The 25,055-nt window shown below is 40.1% G+C and overlaps 1 protein-coding gene across 3 annotated transcripts; it reads right to left on the bottom strand.

Moving 5' to 3' along the window:
• Positions 1 to 5,916: 5,916 nt before the first annotated feature.
• RP2 (RP2 activator of ARL3 GTPase) lies at positions 5,917 to 24,073 on the bottom strand. 3 transcript variants are annotated; one of them, XM_067295848.1, is made up of 6 exons: positions 23,919 to 24,073; positions 14,781 to 15,102; positions 14,437 to 14,660; positions 12,706 to 12,820; positions 11,429 to 11,514; positions 5,917 to 8,572 (listed from the first exon to the last, which is right to left on the bottom strand). In XM_067295848.1, exons 1-6 carry the CDS (start codon positions 24,057 to 24,059, stop codon positions 8,489 to 8,491), a joined length of 972 nt encoding a protein of 323 aa, XP_067151949.1. In that variant the 5' UTR covers positions 24,060 to 24,073; the 3' UTR covers positions 5,917 to 8,488. The 3 variants fall into 3 exon arrangements, with proteins under 3 accessions (XP_067151949.1, XP_067151931.1, XP_067151939.1); XM_067295830.1 differs by having other exon boundaries at positions 14,437 to 15,102; XM_067295838.1 differs by lacking the exon at positions 11,429 to 11,514 and having other exon boundaries at positions 14,437 to 15,102.
• Between the last annotated feature and the right edge of the window lie 982 nt (positions 24,074 to 25,055).

Here is a 25,055-nt window from a genome sequence, read left to right as displayed (position 1 = left end):
CATGCACCAGTGATCACCTCATTTGCCTTCTGTTCATTAATATATACTTGCCAGGAAAACATTCTGTGCCTCTGAGCAGCTTCAGAAAGCCACACCGTCAAGTAAAGATGCCAAGAACACTCCTTCCCCCCCAAACACACACTTGTGGAATCTTCTATATCAAACTGGATGGTCTAGATGGTAGGGCAGGCAATATTAATTCTTAGACAAGAGATTTAAAGTCCAGAAAGCAGAAAATTCAAAATGATAAAGCCAAGTCCATACAGTATAGAAGACCTATTTTCTAGTCATAATAGGAATTTTAAATCTGAATTACACTTAACAGAAACCATTTTCAAGTATATTTAAAATATTAATTTGGATTTTTAAATGATTTTTTTGTTCCTATGTCCACAAAACCTGCACAGTGGAGTATATAGTGTTTAAAGTATCAGTCATTCTGCGGGACAATAAAGAATGCATATTCCCATCAGTAAAATAAGCATTCTTATGAGAAGTTTTCTTTCAGATTATTTCATATATGAATTACTTTATCAGGACCAGATGCAGCCCAACCCAAGAAAAGGTGTTGTGCAGCTATCTTCACTTCACATGCCTAGGATCACCCCCACCCCCCCTTCACTGTCTGTCACATATCAGGAGGGGAAGACATTCCAACCTTTAGTTCTACAGTAAATCCCCATCTGTGCATGCGAGGGCCGAAGATATGCGACATGGAAAAACTGGTAGCGCAGAGTCAGTGGGGCTACTATTTCAATAAATGCTTTTATGTGCAAATAAATTTTTCATTATCTGATCCCATATTACTTAAACTATTTACTATTTGATAAGAATTTACAGAGAATTACATTTACATTCTCTATGTATATTCTATAGGAAAATGCAGCAAGATGAAAAAATAAGATGCGGACTGTATATTGTTGTTCTTTTAAAGACATATACAACACAGTTTCCACATTTTCTTATGAAAGGATGAACTACAGATGCTCCTATGCACTTAGAGAATATGAGGTATTTGCAAAGCCAGATGTTAACATGCTGATAAAATATAACACGAACACAAAGTCCTCCCAAGGGAGGAATGCTCTGGAAACTAGAAATATAAGAGAAATGGTCAGGATGAAATAATGTATACATGTATACCATACCCAGGTTGAACTAAGTCATTATTCAGCTGTACAAAAGCTAAGGGCTGCACATAGTATATTAACATATTAGAAAGTTACACTGAAGTAATGTCTAACATCTGAGGAGTAGGGTCACTCAGGGTTTAACCCGGATTGGAGCCGCAAAAGAAGCATCTATAATTGAAATACCTAGAAGTATTTCAGTGAATTTCAACAGAAAAATATTTTTTTCTACCAAATCTGCTACCTCTGATCAGATGCCAGGGATGTAAAACAGGCAACAAACAAGTTGTAGAAACCTGGAGGGGTACTGGGGGGAAGGAAGAACTGGAAAGGGTTGGGAGGTTATCCAATTCATACCTCTCCCTTCAAGTCTTCACAGCATTCCCACAGCAGTCCCGGTGACTCCAAGGGCAGCTCGTTCTGCTCATCTCTGGTAAGAAAAGAAATAGAACAGATACCAAAGCCTGGCATACCTTCTTTCTTTGAAACCCATAAAGGCTGCATAAAAGTTGAATCACTGGTAGATGAGATACCATTGATGAAGCCTTGATATAACATCCCCAAAATCAGAGCAAGCATTGACAGCTACAGGCAAGAGACAAAAGCATAACTCCCTTATTTTCATTTCACAATGAACGAAATCACTGAAGCGTTATAGTAAAGCACAAACACCCACCCGCAAACAAAAGAGCTAATTATTGCTGTGGAGTAACTTTCATTCTTCCAAAAAACAAAAAAAAGCAAAGTAGAGTCTCATGTAAGGATCACTAGCTGTCTTAAAACCATCCTGTGATTAAAAGTGTTTCTTTCTGATATGCGCTATTTCAAACAGCAGCAAAGACCACTCAGAGTTTCAAAAGATTATCTTTACTTCCAACACTGAACCCAATCCTTTAGCACCTGTTGGGGTAGCTATCAAAAGATGCCCTCAGGTCATAGCACAGCCCTTCCATTTAAGCTGCAGAACCTCAAAAAAAAAAAAAAAAAAAAAAAAAAAAAGCATCTGAAGTGTGTGTGGGGGTTGGGGGGGTTTTGTTTGTTTAAGTAGGGACTTCAGAAATCAGGGGAAAGGTCTCCCCTCTTAAGAAGGTCAGCACATTCAGACAAACAAAAAAAAAAAAAAAAAGGCACCTTCCACAATAATGAAGCATTTACTCTCTTCAGAGCAAAATGAGTGTGCCAGCTCCACTTCCCAGGATTTGACAAGTTCAAAGTTTTATGCTTAGGCAGAACTTTTATTTATCTTTCTCCTTTTAAGATAGTAAAACAGAATGGAGAGAACTGCCAGCAGCTTTTAAAATATCTCAGTATTATGGGTCTGTATCCTGACTTACACGGAAATAAGTACCTAACACAAAAGAATTGAAGAATACCTCTTATGCTTGTATTAGTGAGGAACCAATTGTATCTATTACCCGGAAGTATTGGAAAGTTAGCTGCCTCTATGCTGCCTTATATGCAGATTTTGGGGAAACTCCCTACAGCAGTTAGCATTCATGTAAAAAAAAAAAAAAAAAAAAAAAAAAAAAGCAAGACTGGCACTCTTAAGTGTTCAGATATCAAAAGTCAGCTGCTTCTCCACACACTCACCCCCATTTTTTTTTTTTTAAGATATACAAGTTGAATGGCTCAAAGAGCAAAGATTTTTCAAGTTTTCTTCACTGTTACAAAGACAAAGGTACCTAAAAATGAAAGCAGAGATTCTTACACAACTTTAGGAACTTGCACTTTAGCATCATAATACCCATGATAAAATGAAGTTGGAAAAGCATAGATGCATACTATTGTCATCCAGCCACTGAATGAGCCATTTGAACACTAGTACTGCAGAGATAAATTAAATTTAGCCTCATCATTTTGGTAGAATTTGTAATAGCACATTAAGTTAAACGCATTCCCTTAGCCTTTGCAGTTTGGGAACATCAGAAAAAAATACTTGTATAGTCATTTAAGTGGTGCTCAAGAGCCTCTTAACCTAATTTCCTAGACCTATTGACTTTACCTGGTGCTTCTAAGGACAAATTTCCCCTAGTGGGTTCATCAGAAGGATTTCAGGGAAATCCACACTTTGTTAAAAGATCTCCTCAGCCCTTAGACAACACTGGCAACTCTTAAAACCTTGTGCAACTGGGAAAAGGATGACTCGCACTTGACTAACAGTGGTCACATTGCTTAATGCACTCTGGGAAGGTGCTCACATACCCCAGTGCATAGCTGGGGAGAAACACTGGATGAATAAAATAAATAAATAAAGGAATGAGCAGATAAACTTTCTATCACTATCTACTGTCTTTCACTCCAAAAAAAAACAAAAAACAAAACAAAAAAAACTTTCAGTGCCTTTTTTTTTTTTTAATTATTTTTTTGCCATCTGCCCCTCACTTCCCCCCGCCCCCTTTTTTTTTTGGCTCTTGCTCAAAACCAGCCATAATTCTATATGGATCAGCATGACAGCCTGACCACAAATGTTCAGCAGCAGCCACCTTACAGCAGTCAGGTGTTCCAGTGGGATGAACAGCAGTAAAAAGCATTCTCTCAAACTGGAAGCCAAAATATCAACATTTGGCCTGGTAACTCTCCGTGACTTCCAACCACTCAGTGAAGCTTCTCATACATCCTGCTTTTACCAGGTTTGATGCTTCTAAAGTTTTCAATATAGAGATGGTTGTGTTGTTCACTTTACAGACATGGGGCTCAGACTGGACAGGTTTAAGAGAAACTTTCAGGCTGGCATGCAGCAAGCCCATGATTTTTCATAAATTGTTACCCCTGGCAAACTACTGTAGCTTGCATTGTGAGTGCTGCAACATGCAGTGAACTGGATGCACCACCACACAACTGGGCTCCAACGCCTATTGGAGCAAGAATGTAGGGTCACAGCACACAATTTAATGAAGTCCTACAGCCCACTTGCAATTCCCTCCCCTACATAAATCCAAGTATGTTAGGGACGACACTTGTGATCAGCACTTATTTGTGGCTTTTAATACTGTTACCTTAGCATTTAGATGCCTTAGAAGAGCTATTCCTACATACCTCCAAACACTTCACAGATCCACAGAATGGTTGAGGTTGGAAGGGACCTCCGGAGATCATCTAGTTCAACCCCCCCGATCAAGCAGGGTCACCTAGAGCATGTTGCACAGGATTGTGTCCAGGTGGGTTTTGAATATCTCCAGAGAAGGAGACTCCACAACCTCTCTGGGCAACCTGTTCCAGTGCTCTGTCACCCTCACAGTGAAGAAGTTTTTCCTCATATTAAGTGAAACACAGGAAGTTCCATCTGATGTCACCCTGAGAGATTCAGAAGGCTTACTGCTTAAACTGGGGGCGGGGGGCGGGGGGGGGGGAGACACAAAGGTCCAGGAAGGAATCAAAGAGGAACCTGCTTGGTAGCAAAAACTCCTAGAGTTTATGACTTTCTTAGGCAGGTACCTGGGCCACTTCTAGACCTTAAAAGGGTTCATTTCACTCCAAATAAATTTTTAGGAAAAATGCCCGAGGAATCAACACCTTCCAGAAGATACGATCAGCAATGCTGTAATTTAAACACGCGCAGAAAATTGAATGCAATATGCATAAAGCCTAAACACGTAAAAGTTAAAATTTAAAACAGGAAAACATTCAGCTATGGAGTTCTCTCTCGCACCAAAGTCACTAAAACTCATTTTTGTCCCTATTAGTCAGAATGACTAGTGCACATATTTTGTAATATAAAGTTTCAGACTGCTTTTTGGAATGGAAAAAAATTGTCCTGGTTATATAAGTCCAGCCTGGTATTCAGATTAGTTTTAAATCCATGCATTTTATACATGACTATTTAGATCTGACTAAAGAAAGTGGGTGACTTCCTTGGAACTGGGGCACAGATACAAAGCTTCTGCATGTTAGTATCTGAGGATGTTTAGTAAAAATTGTGAAAGTACTTAAAAACAGTTTTGCTATGACTTAAATATGTAAAATGATTACTAGGCAACTCAGATGCAACTGGGTTATAAGATTTTTTAAAACTACAATTGTACAATAGTAACTAAGTGTAAGCCAAAAGCTTTTACTCTTTAAAACCATAATTAGGCTCAATAAATTAAAAGTTATATTGATACAGTACTTTAGTGTAAATGTTTACTTAGAACATAAAGTTATTTACACTATCTATAGCTGGAAGACTTTCTTTTCTGACCATTTTAAAGCTGAACCCTGGAAATTTAATGTTACGGATACCTATTTTCAGGCATCCTTAGACCTTAAATAGAATACATAAAGGAACTATTTTCTAAATGAACAATTATACTAGTGTAGCTACCACAGTCCATTTTTGGTGTGAGCACATCACTAGCATGCATCTAATATCCAAAGACGTAAACACAGTTAAAAAACACAACCCTTACCAAAAAAAAACCCCACAACACACAACAAAAACAAAAACACATTATACACACATATCAGGAAGATGTGCTTTAGCAGTCTCCATCCATGAAATCTCTGTACTTGTATCTCTACAACTTGATATAAGAATACCTTCCTGCATATTTTGCAAGGTAAACTGCACTGTAAAGTTAATCATATCTTCAGCGACTCTGACAAAAAATCCCTGCTGTCAAAAATTCATCTTTTTCAGAGGAGTAGGCGACGGCAGAGAGTTAATGTTTATTTTCAATTAGCTAGGAGCATCTGACTAGCTAAAGTTCCTGCTTAAATATAAATTCAGTTTTAATATTAAATATAATGTAATTATGTTATGCAATAATTTAGTTTTAAAAAATTCTTCCAGAATCCAGAGTTTAGATTTTCAGTGTTTATTATGAATCACATTCACAGTGCAAGGCAAATTACATAAAAAAGCTATACAACAAACATACAAAGACTACATAAAGCATGTACCATTCTGTAATACATATGATAACCGATGCAAGCTTATTTAGGTTAGAAGTTTCCTTAATTCCTGCTAGCAAGAAAGTCAAAAGATAAATAACTGGATTGAGGAACTCCTTTGTTTTTCAAATTTTACCAGTGTAAAGGTTTTTTGATAAGTATGCTGTCAATGTAAAAACAAACAAACAAACAAAAAAACCACCATGCTCTTACCGGGGCGGGGGGTGGGGGGGTGCGGTGTAGGGAAGTGTTCTCTGTTTAAAGCCCAGGTTAACAGTCAATTAATCATCTTGTCCTCCAGTATAGTCACAAAAAAAACATTTAGCACATTCTTTCCTGATCAAGTTGAAGATACAAAAAAACCCCCCAAAAAACCTATAACATATACATAATCATGTGTCAGCAGTAAGCTTGGACATATCATATGTAAAAGTTTAGAGACCGAGATGGTCCAGTATATTTACTGCTTAGAGAAGTTACACAATGACAGTTTTGAAATACATTACACAAAATTCTAATGTACTGTCAACATCAGAAAAATACATTTACTGTATGTACCTAGAATAATTCCTGCAGTGTTCACTGACAGGTTCTCCTAGTATTTAGCAGACTGATCTAATGTTTTAGCTGTTTTCACAGCCTGCCCTCACACTATATAAATCCTAGCTGACTAGTGCAAATACAAGTGGTAATTTCTATTACCAATCAGATTTTGGTGCCAATTTGATCTTATTTCATTCTGTCAAGTAAAGACATTTCATGCAAGTGACATTTTTCTGACCTTTAGCATGCTAAATGTTTACTGACTTCAGGAGATACTCTTTCTTATTTAATCTATGCAAAATTTTAGTATGAGGTCCTAAGGACATGTTTTTAATACATAGTTTAAGGGCATGCATTTGCCTGGTGGAAACAAAATGACAACTCAGAACATCTCTGGGGCATGACAGAATTATGAATTTCAGAGGAAGAGAGATTCTTTCATGTGGTAAATCCTTAAAAAAAAAAAAAAAAAAGAGAGAGAGAGAGGCATTTTCAGCCACCCACCCTTGGAGTTCTAGAGCAGCAAAACCAATGAGTCAAGAGACTCACTTTCAGTTAAGATGCAAAAGATCTTACCTTTGGATAGATGACCCTAATGAGGAAATTATTGCTTTAGCAACTCAACACAGCCCAAGTGTGTTCAATGAATTGTAAAGGCTACATAAATTGGCAAGCCACCATTTTAATTAAGAAATGTGGTACCTCTGAACACACAACCTGTTCAAGTATTACAGAGGGCATGTAAACCCAGACATAAAGTTTAAGTTCCAGCAGAAAATCACTGAGGATCTAATGTGCTCAAAGAAGTCATATATTTCATATCTATATAGATAGATATGCATACCAGTATGCACTGTATAGCAATAAGCATCCTTACTGATCACTATTCAAATGCATCCCCTAAAACGCTAGTAGCATTTCCTTAGTCTGTTTTTTGGAATTAATCCAAAATTAGTTTTACAGCACAGTGTAATACTTTACAGCCAAATTTTCAGTACTACTACTGAGTGTAGAACCCTTCTCCTTGGGGACAGCAAAGGAAAGCTTTTTTAAAGCCAGAGCCCTTCTCTGATGCCAGGTTGCTGTATGTCCCTTGCAACAAACAAGGATGTTGCTGGTGTCTCATCACTCTCGAGTCCAAGGGAACCTCATGTATATCCCATACATTACTCGGAAATACCAGAGGCATCTATAATACCAGACCAGACCTGAATGGAACCTTACAGCATCTTCTGCAGAGCACTCAAGCTCAAAATTCACCTTGGAATACGAGAGCCTAGGAAGAGTTCGCTTCTCAGAAGGCTGTTATAACAACCCTCAGCCTAAATGCTGCTGCAAACGACTTCATTGAATAAAGATGTTGAAGCAGAATAAACCAAATGTATATTTTATAAGAGGGTAAGTCATGCACTGCTCCTGAAAGCACGCTATAAAAATCATTTCAGACTAAGCTTTCAGAAAAAGTCATTGACTACAGCTTCCTCCCTGGCCCCCAATGAAGACTAATTTGCATGTGGGAAAGTTTTGAACAGTAAGTTTCACATAAATGCACTTTCTATACAGCGTGTCTGAGAAGTTTACAATTACTAATGCATCAAATGTGGACCAGCCTTGCACTTTTCAAGTATGACTTACCATTAGATATTGGTAAGAAACGCTCAAGTGTCAATGAGAGAAAGAAATCACTGTAAAGACAAGTTAGAATAAAAAAAAGCCTCCACAGTTTCTGGAGTTGAAATGTAAGTATCAAACAACATATATGGGGAGCTATACCATTTACTGTAGTTTGTGTAATATGGTATTAAAGTCACCAATAGCTTTTATAAGAGGGATATAGAAGCAATACAAAAACCCAAATGAGAAAACTTTTCTCATACTACTGCAATATTCAAGTCAAGTGACATCCAAGTGCTGGGACAAACCATACGTGAACATGTTAGACTTCACATTCCCATCTGCATGTCAGCAAAGTTGTAGAAATTGTCTACATCTTGAGACGCTGATGCCTTGCTCTCCGATACAAAAACCTATTTTATTAAACAAGGAAACAGTTATGTATTACTCTTAAACAAGTTCAAGTAGTATATTCAGAGTCAGTAATGATTCTTTTTACTTTCACGTGTTTCCTGAGAGGCACAACTCTTAATTTCTGTCATGTTTTAGACCAGTTCTGGAATTCTGAGCCCTGAGGCACCCTGTGTTATGGTGATTTGTCCTAGCAAACATGCTGTCTGCGGTAACCTCGCCTTCCACTGATCGAATTAAAAGATTTAGGCTGGACTATTTAGAGGACACAGCTTCAGCTACTGCCCAGTTTGATCTATTTTGCTTGGTAAAGTCAAACTCTGTCCAGAAAAAAAGAAATAAACCACCACACATACATACCACTTTAAGCTACCATGAAACTTTCTTTTAACAGAAACACAAAGCTTGTAAGAAAGATTCTCTTGCACTACTTTCCCAAAAGTTTACAGTTGTTTGTTCTTCAGATGCCCTTTTTCTAAAATAACATTGATTGCATTTGTGTTTTGCAGAATTGATCAATGTATGTGAAAGTTTTAAGTGCTAGAAAATCATCTTCAAAAGCTTTTAGCAAATTAGCTACAGATGCCTTATACACTGCCCAAATAGTTCATTGTACCAGTCAGCATTGTTAAGGCTGTCCATCAGTCTCACTGTTAACAATCTCAACATGCAAGTGCTGTCCTCAATCAAAACTTAACTTTGAGTTCTGCATCTTGGGGGAAATTAAGATATTTTCACTTTCTTAGCACATCAGTGTTTGTACAGCAAACTGAACTATTCCAAAATGCATTGGAACTGCATAAGTGAGTTATTCCAGATAATCATGCCCTTGCGATTATTACTTTTCTGGTTTAGTTCAGAATACCATATAGATGTAAATTGGGACAGTTGCTTCAATTGCTTCATTTAAACCATGTTTTAAGATGAATATCCTGTCATTCAGCAAATTTTTGATTTCAAAATAAAAGATTATTTTAACCCAAAGCAAAGAGTTTCCCAGACCATTGTTTGGAGGCTTGGAAGACTTCTGTTTGAAGAAACTTGAGAACATCTAAGTATTTTGGCAGTAATTTGATGTGATAATGATTTGTACCATAGTCATAACAGTTCAGTACCTTCTTTCACTAGCCTTCCCTCCTAGTATATCACAATTTTCATTTTGCAGAGGACTTTACGCATAAATGATGAGGCAGAGAAACAGTACAAAAAAGACACACACACACACGAGAACTGCAGAAGATCACACCAGAAAGAGTATCAGAGGTAAAGAGTGCAGATCTATCTAGTCTGCAGAAATAGGAAGTTCACTCAAGTGTGAAGTCTAGAAGTCTCCTTTTAAACACACTGTTTTTACCAAGCAGCTCCAAAAGCTGTTACTGTATTATTGCTGAAGAACTTTTCCACCTCTACTACAGTATATAGAGTGGTTAAAACAAGCTTATTAACTGATCAAGTTAATCACTCTTAACAGTGGTTTCAAAGGCAAATGTAATGACCCGCTCAAAATCAGATTAATATCCCGCAAAATCTTACAGGATAGGTGTTTTCTTAAGAGCTTTTGTCGTTTCTTGATCAGGGATACTCATGATTCTTTTCAAACACTGTAACAACTCTCAAACAGGATAAGGACAGGCAATGAGGTGAAAACATTTTACAGAGCATTCCTGAAACTTCCAGTAGCAGTAAGTCTGAAGTTTGTTACTCTCTAAATTACTTCTAGAGTATTCAGTGTTCTGACAACACATGCCACTCCTTTTAGCGAAAGTATAAAATTCTACTTGTTCTAATAATTAATAGAAGTTCAGCATTTGAATAGAGAAATTCAGATCTAGGAGAATAATCAGCGAATATCAGCTTTGTTTAGCATGAAAAAATATGCTAACCTCACTAAAAAAAGACACTGTAGGCTCCTGCTTAAAGAGGCCATTTTTATGTTAAGACTTGCAGTGATGACTTTTGGGTCATAAGAAAGAATCAATAACATCACAAGACTCTCCAAGTTGTAGTTCTAGTATTCTCCAGACTCAGAGATCCAAATTAAGGCCTGTTACACAACAGGGGTTTGCTGATGCAATAGCGAATAAGAAAAAGCAATTAGCTGCATTTGAGATAACTTCTTACAAGAGAACTGTTTCCAGAAACTGGATGAGCTAACTCCTGGACTAATTCATTTTTTTGAGAGGAATGGAAAGATAGTGAGTAGCTCTTCACTGTACGTCCCAAATATATGCTAGCCTATTTGAACAGCTCCCTGAAAGCCAAGGGTTTAATCACTCTCCTGTATCAGGAATGCGGCTTCTTTGGAGTGCTCTAGTTGTTTCAAGACACTTTCTCAGATCCATTGCCATTCAAAGAAATGGGACAGCAAGCAAAGAGGAGGTGTGGTATGAGGAAGCTACAGTAAAAAAGCTTACAGAAGAGAAAAGCAATATATCTTTGAAGGCATACTGCAATATCCTTCATAGCAAAAGTAAATCTTGAAAAAAGTTAAAATCAAATCATATTTTTGTCAGGCTTTTAACAGACTAGAACATCACAAAGGAGACCTTAGTATAAGACTTGCAGAGTTTGTCCTACTGTAATTATACAACTTGCTTTTCCCTATCATGAAGGGTAGCAGTTTTCAGTGGGAATTTTTATTCTTCAACAGATATGGGGATTTAATATTCTCTCAACTTTCTAGCGAAATTCTTCAATCTCCTACAAGTAAACATGAGTTTTGTGTAAAAAAAAAAAAAAAAAAAAGATTTGCTATTCAGAAATTTAAAAGAGTATTCAATACATCAAAACTACAGCTTGAACATGAAGTATGCTAGATGTTCTGTAACATTTTCTGCCGATGCAATACAGCAACTTACCTTGGTTCCACTGAAAACATCAGTTACAATGCTTTGACATCCTTCCACAGCACCATCTCCATTGAATTCCAAAGCAACTACAGGGCCTAAAAGATAGTTTCATTTAGAATCAATACTACTTTTAAGCTTGATTTTTAAAATGTTGGATTTCTCTCATCCCTTAGGCAATTATGAAGTTTGCAGGATGGATTTCATGTTTTTTGCCTGAGCAGCCATAATGCAGGATAAAATTTAAAAACACTTAACCACAGCTTTGAAGTACAGTAGTTATCTGAAAAGAAAATATTTGCAATTCCATGCTCGTTTTTGCAGAGGCTCTGGCAGGTTTCCAGTTTTACTTTTGAAAGACAGCAAAGGCACAAAAATGCTAGAGAGTGGAGGGCATCATGGAAGTGAGTCAGAATATACTGTTCAAATAGTGAGCCATTTCACAGACATCTGGAGTAGGACTGAGTCATTCAAGCATTTTTGCCGCAGTCCCAAGACAGCAAACAGCCTGGCTTTTAGACCTGTTTGCATCCGTTATTTCCAGATCCCCTTTCTCTGGTTTCACTCTGAACATGTTGTTATTTCCTCCTACATGAGTGCAAAATAGCCCTCAAACTAGCCTGTCATCTGATAAGTACAATAACTTTTGTCCTGTTCTTGCAATGAATATCATAAACCTTTTTATGTTATTATGAAAAAAATGGCATGTTACTACTAAGTTCGGGAGCGCATACTAAGCTTTAGCATATAACAGATGGTAAGATGTCAGTACTTCTACAGGACCAGACAAAAACCAATTCCAATCATACTGAAGAAAAAGCTTTTGAAGTATATTGACAGTACACCAATTATAAATAGGAACTTAACATTTGCCTGCATTATTCACATCTTCTTTAACTTGCTAAAGTAAGTATACAGAAGTACTGAACATCTAGGTAGTTCATCAGCAATGGTGATAAGCTAGAAAAATTTCAGTTCTAAAAGCATGAGCTCCTTTTGACTGGCCAGACAGATCTGCATGTGCCACAGCTCCCAAGCTGTGCAGTTGGGCCACTAAAGGTGGGGGGAAGAGCCACAAAGTACACACAGATTAGCTCATTTCTGAAGCTTTCAGGAGCCCACTTCAGTCAAGGCCTGACTGAAGCTTCCAAGATCGATCTTAACTGGCTTTACACTATGTCCTTAAAACATGTATTTCTCCCTCACTTTCCTTTCATCTGAAGAACTCTCCTTGATACAGGCATCTAGCTCTCAGTGGATAAAGGAAAGAAATGAATACATCAACTTGCCTTTTTCAAGCAGTGGAATGAATTCTGATGCACACTGCTGGAAAACTCTCTGAGCATCCTCCGCTTTCATTGAGACTTCTTTTGTCTGTACCAACTGAAAGCCTTTGCCAGTCATCTGTTAATAGATAAAGAATTAATGTTAAAAATGTTTCTAAGGCAGACAGCTTGAGTATCCAGTTTATACTGGAATATACCCATTTTGCCCATACACATTAAAACATAGAGCTAAGGGACCACCTTAAAAAAAAAAAAAAAAAGGAAAGAAAAAAACCCACCATTTGCTTTTCCACATTTTTGTTTATTTTCATTCCATTCATCCAGATTTTCTCCTCTGCCCTACTGCACTTAGATTAGTAAATGTGAATATTTCTTTCTTTTATATTATAGCCCAGGGTTGCATTTTTATCCACAATCCTTCACAGGCTGAAGCTAATGGGAGTTAAAAGCATTCAGCATCTGGAGTCAAGCAGTTAGTTCTCATTAGTCTGCAATAGTTCAGTCAAGCATTAGCTCAAACTCATCTATCCATGGCTGATGTTTTCTATTTTGAAAAAAAAAAGTTACAATTTTTCAAACACACAGCTTTACTTCAAATCTAGCAGGAAACTAAAAGCACATGGAAAAGGAAGAACTACATCTGTACTTCCAAAGCATTCATTATAGAGCGAGAAAAATTTCCATAGCACTTCACTAACTAGTCCTTTAGAGTCTTCTTAATCCAAACTCCTTAAAGAGCAATGAGCACAGGAGACTACAACTAATATCCTCTTTACTGTAGCTATTCCTTCTTCAGAAAAAAAAAAAAAAAAAAACCAACAAAAGCCCCATAAGTACAGTTGTCTCCCTTCACTCGAATAGTTGTTAGTAACTCAGCTCCATTAAAAAAAAAACAAAAAAACCCCACACACTAATGGAGGGGGGACAACTAAAGGGTTTTCTTTTCTTTCTTTCTTTTTTTCTTCCTCTCTCTGCAAGAAGTTGTTAAAAATCCAAGGGAAGGAGCTCCATCAGCTGTTCCATTGATAATACAACACTGGGGTCAGCAGCTTCTACAGATACTTCTCTCAGAAGCTACAGCTCTTAGTTATTGGTCAGCTCTCATCTCTCCACAGTGTCGAGAGCAGTCTCTGCTGGATTTTAGCCTCAGTAAAGCCCAAATTCAGCCAAGCTTGGGAGATCCACCAGCTATCTTCAGTAATCAAAGACAACTGGCCAGCTGTGTCAAATATTCAACATGCTGCCTCTTCCAGAAAAAAATTCCAGCATTGGGTGGCAATGGGGGCACAATTTAGCCTATTATTCTTGAAAGTCTCCCAGTCTCTGCTAATATTAGTAAACCTTTCAGGCCAGACTGCCTTGCTAGCTGTGACTTTGGTGTCAATAAGCTAATGAGTAAAATGGCTATACCCCTTTTACAAGCATTGCTGATCATTTGAGTTTATTGATCAAAAACATGTTTTCTTCAGTATAACTTTGGTGTGCTATGCTGGAAAAATACACCGAAAATGTCAAAGGAAATATGTGCCAATCACAAGATGTCAGCTTTAAAACTATCGTTTTATCAAATGAGCTCCATTCTCTTACCTTGTTTTAAGCTTAAAAAAAACATAGTCGATTAGTGTAGTTAGTAGACGTGTAGAACCTCAGCATTTTCACTACAGTAAGCACCAAGGTTATCCAGAGGAAAGTTTGATTAGAAATCCAAAAAGCTGAACACAGAAGGTCACTTACCTCATCAATTAACTTTCTGGCATTTGCAGTTGTGTAGTCACCAGCAAAAAACACTACCAAACACGATTCATCACTGCTTCTCTGTCTCCGCCCTCGAGTTATTGGTATTATGCTCCTCATAGCATCTGTAGAAACTCTGACAGCTTTCAGCTCTTCAGAGCTCGGCAGAGGAACATAGTCTTGAACTACAGCATTCTCAGGCAAAAGCCCCCAGTTATTTTCTCCTGACAGAGGGGTAAAGTCATGAATGTTGCTCCATGTGTTATTGAAGATGCTCAGTCCAGCATCTTTGAATTGTAAAGCAAGCTCAGGATAATAGTACTGGAAACAGCCAAATTTCATACCTGTGGAGGACTCAATAACGGGTTGGGTGGCACAACACAAGAATACCTCCAGCCTTCTGCAGTCCCGAGTACGAAACTGTTGGCAGGCCACTATGCATTTACAATCTTTGCAGTCACGGAAGAAAACACTGCCTTTTATTGGTCCTAGAAAGATTTGGCAGTTTATACAGTCATCAATAGTGATTGTAGCAGAATGATCAAATATGTAGACACAACAGTTCTCACAATCCTGAATGACAAATTGTTGCCCTGCTACTTTTCCAGGCAGTCGACCCACGGTTTCACCTTTAAGTCCAGAAAACGTGTAGTCTTTCGGGTCAATCTAAAGGAAGAAGAAGAAAAAAAAAAAGAAAGTGAAAGTCTTCACATACAGAGAATATTATAATGCTAAATGTTAATCTGTTTACATTAACTGTATGTTACAGAATTGTACAGGATAACCTGCCAGATAACTCTTCAATGAATAACCAGAGTGATGAAATCCAGAGAAACTTTCAGCTAAGCTACTGGAACATGCAGTAGTGAGGTACAACAAAGAGTTAAAGCTAAACTTCTCAGATACACCAGAAAAAGCCCAACTCTGTCCTCTGATAAGGAAAGAGGGAAAAAGAAGAGTTAGCTTGCGTATTACTGTAGTAACTGGGTATTACCGTTAGTCCTGAGTATTCCTGTAATAACATTACTACTATAGTAACAGTAATAATGAATTGGCTTGCATGCTTAAAGACTCAGAAAGCTCGGGACACACAATACTTTTCAGCTTTCTTGGTCTTATTTCACCACACCTCAACACACTGCAAGGAAAGCTTGACAACTTTAAGCCATATCTCCTTTACTATGCTTGTAAGCTACAAAGAGCTTGCTTATCTACATGACATCATTATCTTGTGCTAACAGCTAAGAAATTTTGGGGCTAACAACACAATGAGACTGTTTTAGCTATGAACAATTAAGCAAACATTAGCAGTGCTGGTGTACAGGTCATGTTTACAGACCTCTTCTCCTCTGCTCCCCAGCCCTCCTCCACGCAGGAGGGACAGTTGAGGGAGACTGTAGCTTTCTCTAGGACTTGTTGGGGCAGTGACTGAAGAGCCACACAGCACGAGAGATGGTATATGATACAGGTGGATAGCATGGATGCAGCAGCTGGTGTCATAACACTGAAGGAATCTGACTTGGATCATTTTTAGTTGATGAGAGTCAAGACAATTATGTTTCCTACAGCAGATTCTACTCTGCCCCCTTGTGAAAGTTTATTAAAATAGCACTTACAATTGTACAAGTACCTAACACAGGAATACACTGAAGTAGTCTAATACAAGATCACTTCAGAAATTTATCTGATTACCTAGCACAGCCTGAGAGCTCTAAAGCTTACTGCATTGTAAGCAGTGTTAGTGCATTACAACAGTGTCTGTACAGTCCAGTTTATGAAACATGCCTCCTCCCCAATATTCCAAACATTCAGAGAAGATTAGAGACCAGAAAAAAGTATAAGCCAGGTTAAACTAGCACCAGACATTCACTAAAACGGCTCAGTCTGAGTAGCTTTTGTCCAGAACAGCTAAACCTGAAAGTCTCTACTAATTGATAAACCATAGTCTTTGAAAGTATCCAGAAAGTTAATTTGTTCAGTATTGACATTGAAAAGTGTTTTATAGCAAGTAAGGAAGAGCCGTATAAGAATGTAGGCCAGCAACAAGTAGAGGAGCTTACCCTTGAAAAATCTGGGGGGGTTTGGTGACAGATTATGTCTTGTTTATAAGCTTTATATACAATATATTTGACCTCCCAAGACAAAAGTATCAGTCTGCAGCTGAAGAACCTTGCCAATAAAACGCAAGTTTAGACCATGAAACTGCTTCCTAGAAATCTGCTCCTCAGTCATGTTCATTGTCACTAGTACACATCAAGGAAAGTTAGGTGGAAGAGTTGCAGATAAAATTGGGAGACTCCAATGATATGTATTACAGCATTGAGACTCAGCTACACTGTATGATTAGGATTCAGACCCTTTAAGATCTTAAACAAGTATCATGTGGTGTTATTATCTGATCCACTGGGGACTCTCAGGATGTTCAGAAAATGTAAAAATCAAGATTAAATTTGTACACTTTTCCCCCAGGCATTTTTATATGTATAAGCTTTATAACCTTGTGAGGCAGACTTACTGCCTCAGAAACATGGTATAGAAGAACAGTTATTTCTCTTAGGAAAGAGACATTGAAAGTTGCTGGAGCTTGAAGTGTATTTGAAACTGAAAGCCTAAGTATGTGCTTCTAAATCAGTCTGTTCTAAAAGTCTCTGAAGCAGCACTGCTTCATCCTATGCTGAGGTCTTTAGAGAGATGTGTGAAGTCAACTTCACCTTCCAATTTTAAGTAGGCCTAGATGAAAAACACTGGTTAGCCAGCTAACCCACAGGTTACAGGCAGTCTCAAATGAGAGCGCTTGAGAAAAACAGTAGTATTTCAGTTTGACAATAATCTGTACTGATTAAAACTGAATGAAAAAAAAATCAGTTTATTTCCAGATTCAAGAGCTCAATTTAATCTCCCCTACACGAATTCAGAGTTCTGTACTGATGCAACTCTTACTTCTGAGTTTGTTCACTATGCTAGGGAGTTTGCTAATTTCCTTTAGTTTTGTTTTGCAGTTCTCCTTTTAAAGACTAAGGTTATTGACTAACAGGGCCATACAGACTGGAGGGACTGAGTGAAATGGACCTTAGCACTCTCTCTCCCCCCTAGGTTATCACCCCTGACAGCAGGGTTTAACTTAAGGCTGTAACAGATCTGAATGTTTCACTTCCCCTAAATAAAAGGAATATCTTAGAGGAAGGAGCACCAAGGCACAGCTACGGTCTGAGTTTAGAGGATGCCTTCAACTGCTGTTAATATGCTCTTCATTGAGTTTCACGCTTAACAGTTCTCAAGTCTACAGCTATCACCAACAGGTTAATATTAAAATCACTATATCTACCTTCATTCTCTTGACAGCACTAATTGCTTAAGTTCTGTCTTGGCAATGTAGCAAAAAAGCTAGGAAAAACAAGCAACAGAAAGATGATAACATCTATAGCCTCATAGCCACAAACCATAACCACAGCTATTTAGATTCTCTGCCCACTCATATGGTATAGCTTTTGCTGTAAAATCTTGAGCATTTGGCAGGTCAGCAATACAACCCCCCCCCCCACACACACACACACAAACAAAAAAACCCAGCTTGATAATGCATCCATTTCTTATTGTTTACATTCTGATACAACTTCTGAAAACTCTTAGTCCAAATCTGCCCATCTCACCCAGACAGATGCTTTATCCCCACCAGCCTTTAATACATTCTTTAAGTCTTTTTTTCTCCCCTGTCTGGTATAAGGCCAAATGATGACAGTATCTGTAGAACTTCTAATGCTTTCAGCCAGGTTTTGAGTTTGCATTAATAGATACAAGCACAGTTCAAGAGTTGGAGCCCTCGAACTGAAATACTATGCATAGGTTCAGGAATTACTTTACAAAGTAACCTTAAATTAACCAGGTATGCTGACTCAAAGGTAACCCCCACCTGCAGAATATTCTTCCCCCTTATTTTCAGAAGAGTTTCAGAAGCCTTACCTTTGGTTATTGACAATGACACTGCTGCTATGTCTGTCACAAAGGACTGGAGAGAGAACTGTAAAAAAGAAAGGTGGGAAGCAAAGGCAAACAAAAGTTTGTCATGCTTGCTTTGAGCTCTACCAAATTCTGCTGCAATGAGTTCAAGGTGTATTAGGCAGTTTCCTTCCTACAAACACTTGGCTCGCAACAAGGTCAGAGGCCAGACATGAAGGCTGCAGATGAAGTGCATCTCTTTAGCCACTGTCACCCAAATTTACCGCTACCTAGGCTAGGCAGTTTCCATTTGGAAGACAACTTACAGGTAACTAGACTCTGAATTTTCAGTGGCAGCAGTCCCCAGGAACATCAAGGATCCCAACAGCTTCTTGAATGCTTTTTGGTATGTGTTCATGTCCTAACAAGACTTTTTCACCTAGTCCATCAGGAAAGAAGTCTTAGTCAGCAATGATATGCCACCACAAATATGAGGAGGTGCTGCAGTTCCTACTGGATTATGGTTCTCCCCTAGTTATTTGTGTCTAGCCTGCTAAGGGAATGATAATTTTTAAAAGTCTTCCTAAAACACTGACACTAAGAGTCTTTTCTCTTAAATATTTTCCAGGTCATTCCCTATTTCTCTAAATCACAACAGATGACAGTTCAGCTAGAGACTCATATACAGTTGAAGATACACAAGAGTTGGCTGCTGACACAGTGACATTAAAAGCTGCAGATAGGGTAGGCACACAAACTTAAGAGGCTTTTTTGTCAGTAGGGGAGTTATCAAGAGAGGAAATACGCAAGAAAAGTGTGTTCCCAGGCCTAGGCACTTCTGCATATTCATACCTGTGGGATTGGTGCCCTTCAGCACTGAATTGCAACATCCTCTAGAGAATGTCTATCAAAGTTGCTTACCTCTAGCAGATTTCTAGATTCTTAAGCAGCAAGAAAAGGTGGAAAGAGGAGCAATATGTGCAAAACTCAGACATTAGCACAGAGTTTTTGTCTTGCAGCATCTCTGCTTACTTTGACTCAAACCCACATTTGATTCTGTTCTTCATAGCCCTCCCCCTCTTTCAGGGTACTGATAGCTTTATAAATCAGTTGTCCTCATACTTTTCTGAGCAACGAACCATTACCAAATACTGCAAATAGGGGAAGAGGAGGGAGAAAGAAAGAGCTACCACACCTATATCAGTTTCAACTGAAAACACTGTTTAATATGTACTATAGACTGTTTCACAAATTGATGCATTACATTTTGAGAAATACTGCAGTAGGTCTCCTGCTGCATATGGAAGCATAAGGGAGATGCATCAGTTTTAAGGACAAAATATTTCAGTCTAAATATTTCAGTCTAGTTAAAAAAAACCCACAAGTTAAATGTGATTTTTTTCTATATTCATCCATAAAAATGGATAAGTAAACTAGATATAAACAGTTCAAGTTGTCCATGCCAGCTCAGACCATGCCAGCGGAATCCTCAAGTGTAAGGCAAACCACAGAAAGACTATGCATGTTTTATGTGGAAGGTTAAAACCCTATGTCTTTTGTTTGAATACAGCCATCATAGCTGGACAGCCTATCCCACAACACACAACTATCATTGGAAATATGACCTTAATATGCCTCCTGTCAACTAAGGCAGTTTAGCTACAAGTTAACAGATTTGCAACAAAGTCTTACTTGATCTTTCCTTTTAGAAGGAAAGCCTTGGAAGGAAAGTCCCTTTAAGCTTTAAAAAGGTATTGAAATTATAATAATTTATGTAACCCTGCTTCTCTGAACATGAAAACAGCAAAGAAGAGGACACAGATTTTTATGTTTGCAGATCCTTACTTGCAGAGAACACAGCACACGGTTATTATCAACCATCACAAGACACAAAAACACAGTTCCTGTCTGTATCTACCCACGTTCAGTTACTGCTATAGTTATCTTTCTGGCCATGGATTTAAACAATGTTAGTCACGCAGAAGGTAGTAAGGCAAAAAAGGAAAAGGGAGATGGATTAGATGTGCAATCTTCTGTTCCAGGTGGAATCCCAGCTACAGGCTGAGGAGGGCCGAGCACCACCGCATTGCTCTCTCACTGGCTCGGAGGGGGGACTCATGACAGCCCAGCAATACCAACACATGTCAAGTCTCCAGGATGCAGTGCAGTGATAACAGTCTCTGTACTAAACTGTGCTCTACTTATTCTTCTGGGCTAAGAATCCCAAAGAAGCAAGAAACTGAATACTCCTTTCCCCTCCCATTTTCAAGAAGATAAGCTTTCATTCTGGTGCTCACCATAAGTGATCGTCATACAGTTCTCTTAACCCAAAGGTCAGGAGAGATTACAGAGATCCCAGCAGACTTATGACACAATCTAGGTTTGATCAATTTTTTAAAATAAACTTAAAAGCACTTCTGTCCTCACTTAAATGACTTCATGTAGAGAACAGAAAAGGCCCCTCAGATTCATATACTTTCCTTAATTTCAATGCAGTTATCAGCTTATTATAACATTTTGTGGTTAATGTGTTTTACAGTGCTGTCCATTTCCAGGCTTTATACAAGAGTCGTATAGCCATAAGAATTTTGCCTTATAACTTTTTGGGTAGGTCTACACTAATAGACAGTAACGGTAGTACACAGATAATCCTTTGCCACCGGAACATGATTAGTGTAGTCTATACTAATGATGCTGTAGTTATGAGTGTCATAACACCACTATGCTTTTCCTCCAAACCAGGATATACCAGAAGAAACAGTTTTACTGGTGGAACTGCTCAGGTTCAGAGCTTCTTCCAGCACAGTTGTTAGCTAGGAGTCACCTCTCTTCAAAGCCATAACAGACAAGCACACACACAAGTATGCCTCTATTTCTTTACCTACAATAAGACCACCAGCATGGCATTAGTTTGCAGGAAGACAACTGGAATCTGTAAGCAGCAAGACCTACCAATTGGTAAAAACATACAGAGAATACCTTATAAGAACTGTAGACAATTGCCAGCTCCGCTTGCAGAACTGCACTACGTAAACAAAAATGCACTGCTGACGAGGACAGCCTGAATTTAGAAACCTAAATTTTGAACTCCCCCATCCAGAGGGTGCATTGACACATTATTAAAAGTTACAGGAAATGAACATCAGAAGACTGCTAGCAAATCTGTTGACAAAGTTGAGGCTTTCAGAGTTCATAATATGTATTTGATGCGCTTGATGAACAAAACGGAGTCTTGATTCCAAAAGTTTTCCAACTGACTTCGATCTACTTTATGCACAAATACAAATTTTCAAATGAATAGTATCTGTGATGCACCAGAAATGAGAAAACAATAGAGAATGAGACAACGTATCATAGACAACACCTAAAGCTACTCCATTAAAAACGGACACAGGATCACTTAATACAAACTATGATTGACAAATTTAGTGTACTGAGTGCTCAGCGTTCCTTGATCTAAGACTAAATGTCTCAGTACCGCTTTCCTGGTTTATTGTATTAGGAATACACTTAAGCCCACTGAAAGATAAGGCCGCAAACATCAACTGAAATTGGCTTAAACATGAAATATCTGTTCTTAAGCTGTATTTTACAGCATTAAGCAGCTTATTTGGTGTCTTCTGTAGTTCAGTAGTACAGCCCAAACTCACCAATTCTTCTCCTTTCTAAGTGTCTTTTTCTATAGAAAGAGGAAGTGCTTGCACACTTAATACATTACATGCTTTTTCCTCCCTGCAGAAACAGATTGTTTGCATTGTAATAACCTAGTCTGTTAGTCTGAATCTACTTATAGCAAGTTAATAGTCACCTTGTTCTCTGAATCAAGTGTTTCTATGTCCTGACTTTCTTCCTGTTACAGTTTTAGAAGTTAGCACCATACAAGTGGAAAGGGGTAGGAAATCCCATACTAACAAGTTTTAGCTGATGAATTTTCTTCAAAACCAAATCATATCCTTTCAAATGCTCATTTAGTAATATACTTTTGCACAGAGAGAATATTCGCTCTGCTACTCTTGAATATGGTTTCAATAGAGCATTCTCACTGTAAGAATAGTATCCATACAAGTAACAGGCCTGCCAATCCTCCCCTTCTTTTCCTCCAAAGCTGTACTGCAAATACCCAGTGAGAAGTCAGAGCAACAAGCCCAGCACAGATCAACTTCCTTTATCCTTAAGGAACCGACTCCTCAGGGCCACACGCACTCTCTTGCTCCTCTCAATCAGATCTCGTCTTAATCTACTTGAAAGACTTAAATGAAATCTTAGAGCACCTAGCAAGTATAAAAAACAAGCAAGCTAAGCATTCAAATAAGTTCACACATTTTCTTCTCCATATTCCCTTAAAAGATGGGCCTAAAGTTTTTTTTTTTTTGGGGGGGGGGAGGGTCTGTTAAAACCACATAAGCAAAGTTTATTGTCTGCCCTATTTTCTCCTTCCCCCACGCCAGGCTGGTGGAGACTAGAGAACTAGTAGGATTATGATGTCACAGCACTTAGGAAGAGAAACTCGAGGGTGGAAATAAGTATACTTAATTCAGGACTAAGTACTTCCCTTCCTCGGGAAGGATTTGTCTTCACCCATCACTTCATGGATGGATGGGCTAGCTCTTGTCCCTCCAGCAATTTCCAACAACAACAACAAAAAACAAACAGGAAGAGTACTTTAATAGTACTGATGGTCACAAAGCAGCAAGACAGCTCTTTAACAGTTTTGTGCCTCCACTGAAATAAGAGTTGCAGGGACTTAAGCTTGCACAAAAGAGGATATGCTTACGCTATTCAGTTACCTGCTAATTGCTATAACACTTGTTTGTTAAGATGAAGTATGTACCTAAGGGACTCCAGAGTACTGCAAAAAATCCCAAGGGTAAAAAAGGTGCAAACTCGCTACCTGCTGTGGCTGTCACAGCCCAAGCTCATAGTCAGGATCTACCTCAAGGCAAAAAAAAAAAAAAAGTATAAGCTATCCACGGGCAACGCACAAAGCAGCATTAGCTCCCGGGGAAGATGAAGCAAATACTATTAGGATACGACTCAACAGGAAGCAGGCGCTTGCACAGGACGCAGCTACCCACCAAGTACACCCCCCTCTTTACTTGTGCAGTTTGTAACTACGTGTTAAAATCCTGCGGCTAGATACTTTTTTTTTTTTTTTTTTTTTAAATGCATTTAACAGCACGCACGGGGTTGGAGTGCCGGTAGGGGGTGGGGGAGTCGCCTCTTTTCCGGAGCGATCCCGAAGCGCTGGCTGCCAGCGCATCCCCGCCCCGCGCGGCCCCGCGAGCACCGGGCTCCCCCGGGGGCGTAGGACCCCCCCGTCGGGGCACCCCGCGGGACCGCGGCGCTCCGCTCCGCCGCGGAAAGAGCTTCCAGCGAAAGAAAAAATATATATATACACATGTATTTTTTTTTTTCTTCCTTCCCTCGTCGCGCCGCAGCCCGCAGAGCCGCCGGAGCCCCCTGGGGACCCCGGGGCCGGGGGCGCGCCCCGCCCCGCCCCGCCTCCCCCGCTGCCACCGGGGCAGCGGCTGCCGCCGGGGCGGTACCTTGGCTCGTTGCTCCCAGCTGTACCGCGGCGCCTTCTCCTCGCCGGCCGCCGCCGCCGCCTCCTGGCCGGCTCCCGCCGCCGCCGCCGCCTGCTGCCCGCCCTGCGCCGGCTTCCTGCGCCTGGAGAAGAAGCAGCCCATGGCCCCGCCGCCGCCCCGGCAACCCGCCGCCGCCGCCGCGCCCCAGCCGCCCCGCCTCCCCCCGGCGCGCGCCCGCCGCCCGCGGGCACCGGCAGAGAGCGCGCGCCGCCGCCGCGCCACCCCACCCGCTTCCGGCTGCTCGCGCGCGCGCGCTCCGCCTCCTCCCCCGTCTCCCTTAGCGACGGCGACACATCTCCTGCCCCGCCCCGCCCCTGTGACCAACTGTCACTCGGCGGCCGCCGGCCAGCCAACGCGCGCCGCTGGGGCAGCCTGCGCCCGCCCCTCCGCCCCGCCGAGGCGCGTCGCTCTTAAAGGGGCCGGGGGGCGGGCGAGCGAGCGTGTGTGCGTGCGTGTATGTGTGTGTGTGTATGTGTGTGTATATATATATATATATATATATATATATATATATATATATAAAGGCAGAGAGGAGTAGCAGTCTGTCACACTTTCGTTCCAAAATAATCCTAGTGACGATGATGATGGGCCTGGCTCTGTCGCTCTCTGTGCAGGATTTCGGCAAGTGTCCCAGCTGGTGCTGCGCAGCGCCTCCGAAGCTGTTCGGCTGCCCCAGGCGGGACACCGGGCAGGGCCCTCTCCTCCCGCCACGTCCCGCCTCCCCCCGAAAGCGGGGCCGCAGCTGCCGGTGCCGGCGGTGCCCCAGTATGGCCGGTGCGTCCCCCTTCGGTGTCCACCATGCATCCCCGCCGGAGGGGAGCAGGCGCTGGCCTGACCTCGCACTGGCACCAGGGAGGGGTGACCCCTCTGCAGCAGGGAGCGGGGGGTAAGGTAACAGGTCTCGAAATAACCCTGAAAAGGTCAAATGATTGTCGTCTGCGACAATCCGTATTCTGCTTTAATCAGTTCGGCTGCAGAAGTCAGAGGTAAAACATGAAGTATAGCGTGTAAATACAAAATGACTTTTCATATATGCAACATGCGTTACAGGCAAGGGCATTCTCCTTTGGGGTGTGTGAGCCCGGAGGTATCAAAGCC

The sequence above is a fragment of the Apteryx mantelli genome, chromosome 1 (genome assembly GCF_036417845.1).
Source record: "Apteryx mantelli isolate bAptMan1 chromosome 1, bAptMan1.hap1, whole genome shotgun sequence".
Lineage (NCBI taxonomy): Eukaryota > Metazoa > Chordata > Aves > Apterygiformes > Apterygidae > Apteryx > Apteryx mantelli.
The sequence above is the reverse complement of the archived record's forward strand: the minus strand, read 5'-3'. Positions and strand labels throughout refer to the sequence as shown.

Excerpts from the sequence above, each read along its gene's own strand:
- RP2 (XM_067295830.1), bottom strand. The coding sequence starts at position 24,059 with ATGGGCTGCTTCTTCTCCAGGCGCAGGAAGCCGGCGCAGGGCGGGCAG. Across the intron at positions 12,821-14,436 it reads CCAGAAAGTTAATTGATGAG|ATGACTGGCAAAGGCTTTCA; the intron begins GTAAGTGACCTT and ends ATCTATTAACAG. Across the intron at positions 11,515-12,705 it reads CATTCCACTGCTTGAAAAAG|GCCCTGTAGTTGCTTTGGAA; the intron begins GCAAGTTGATGT and ends ACTATCTTTTAG.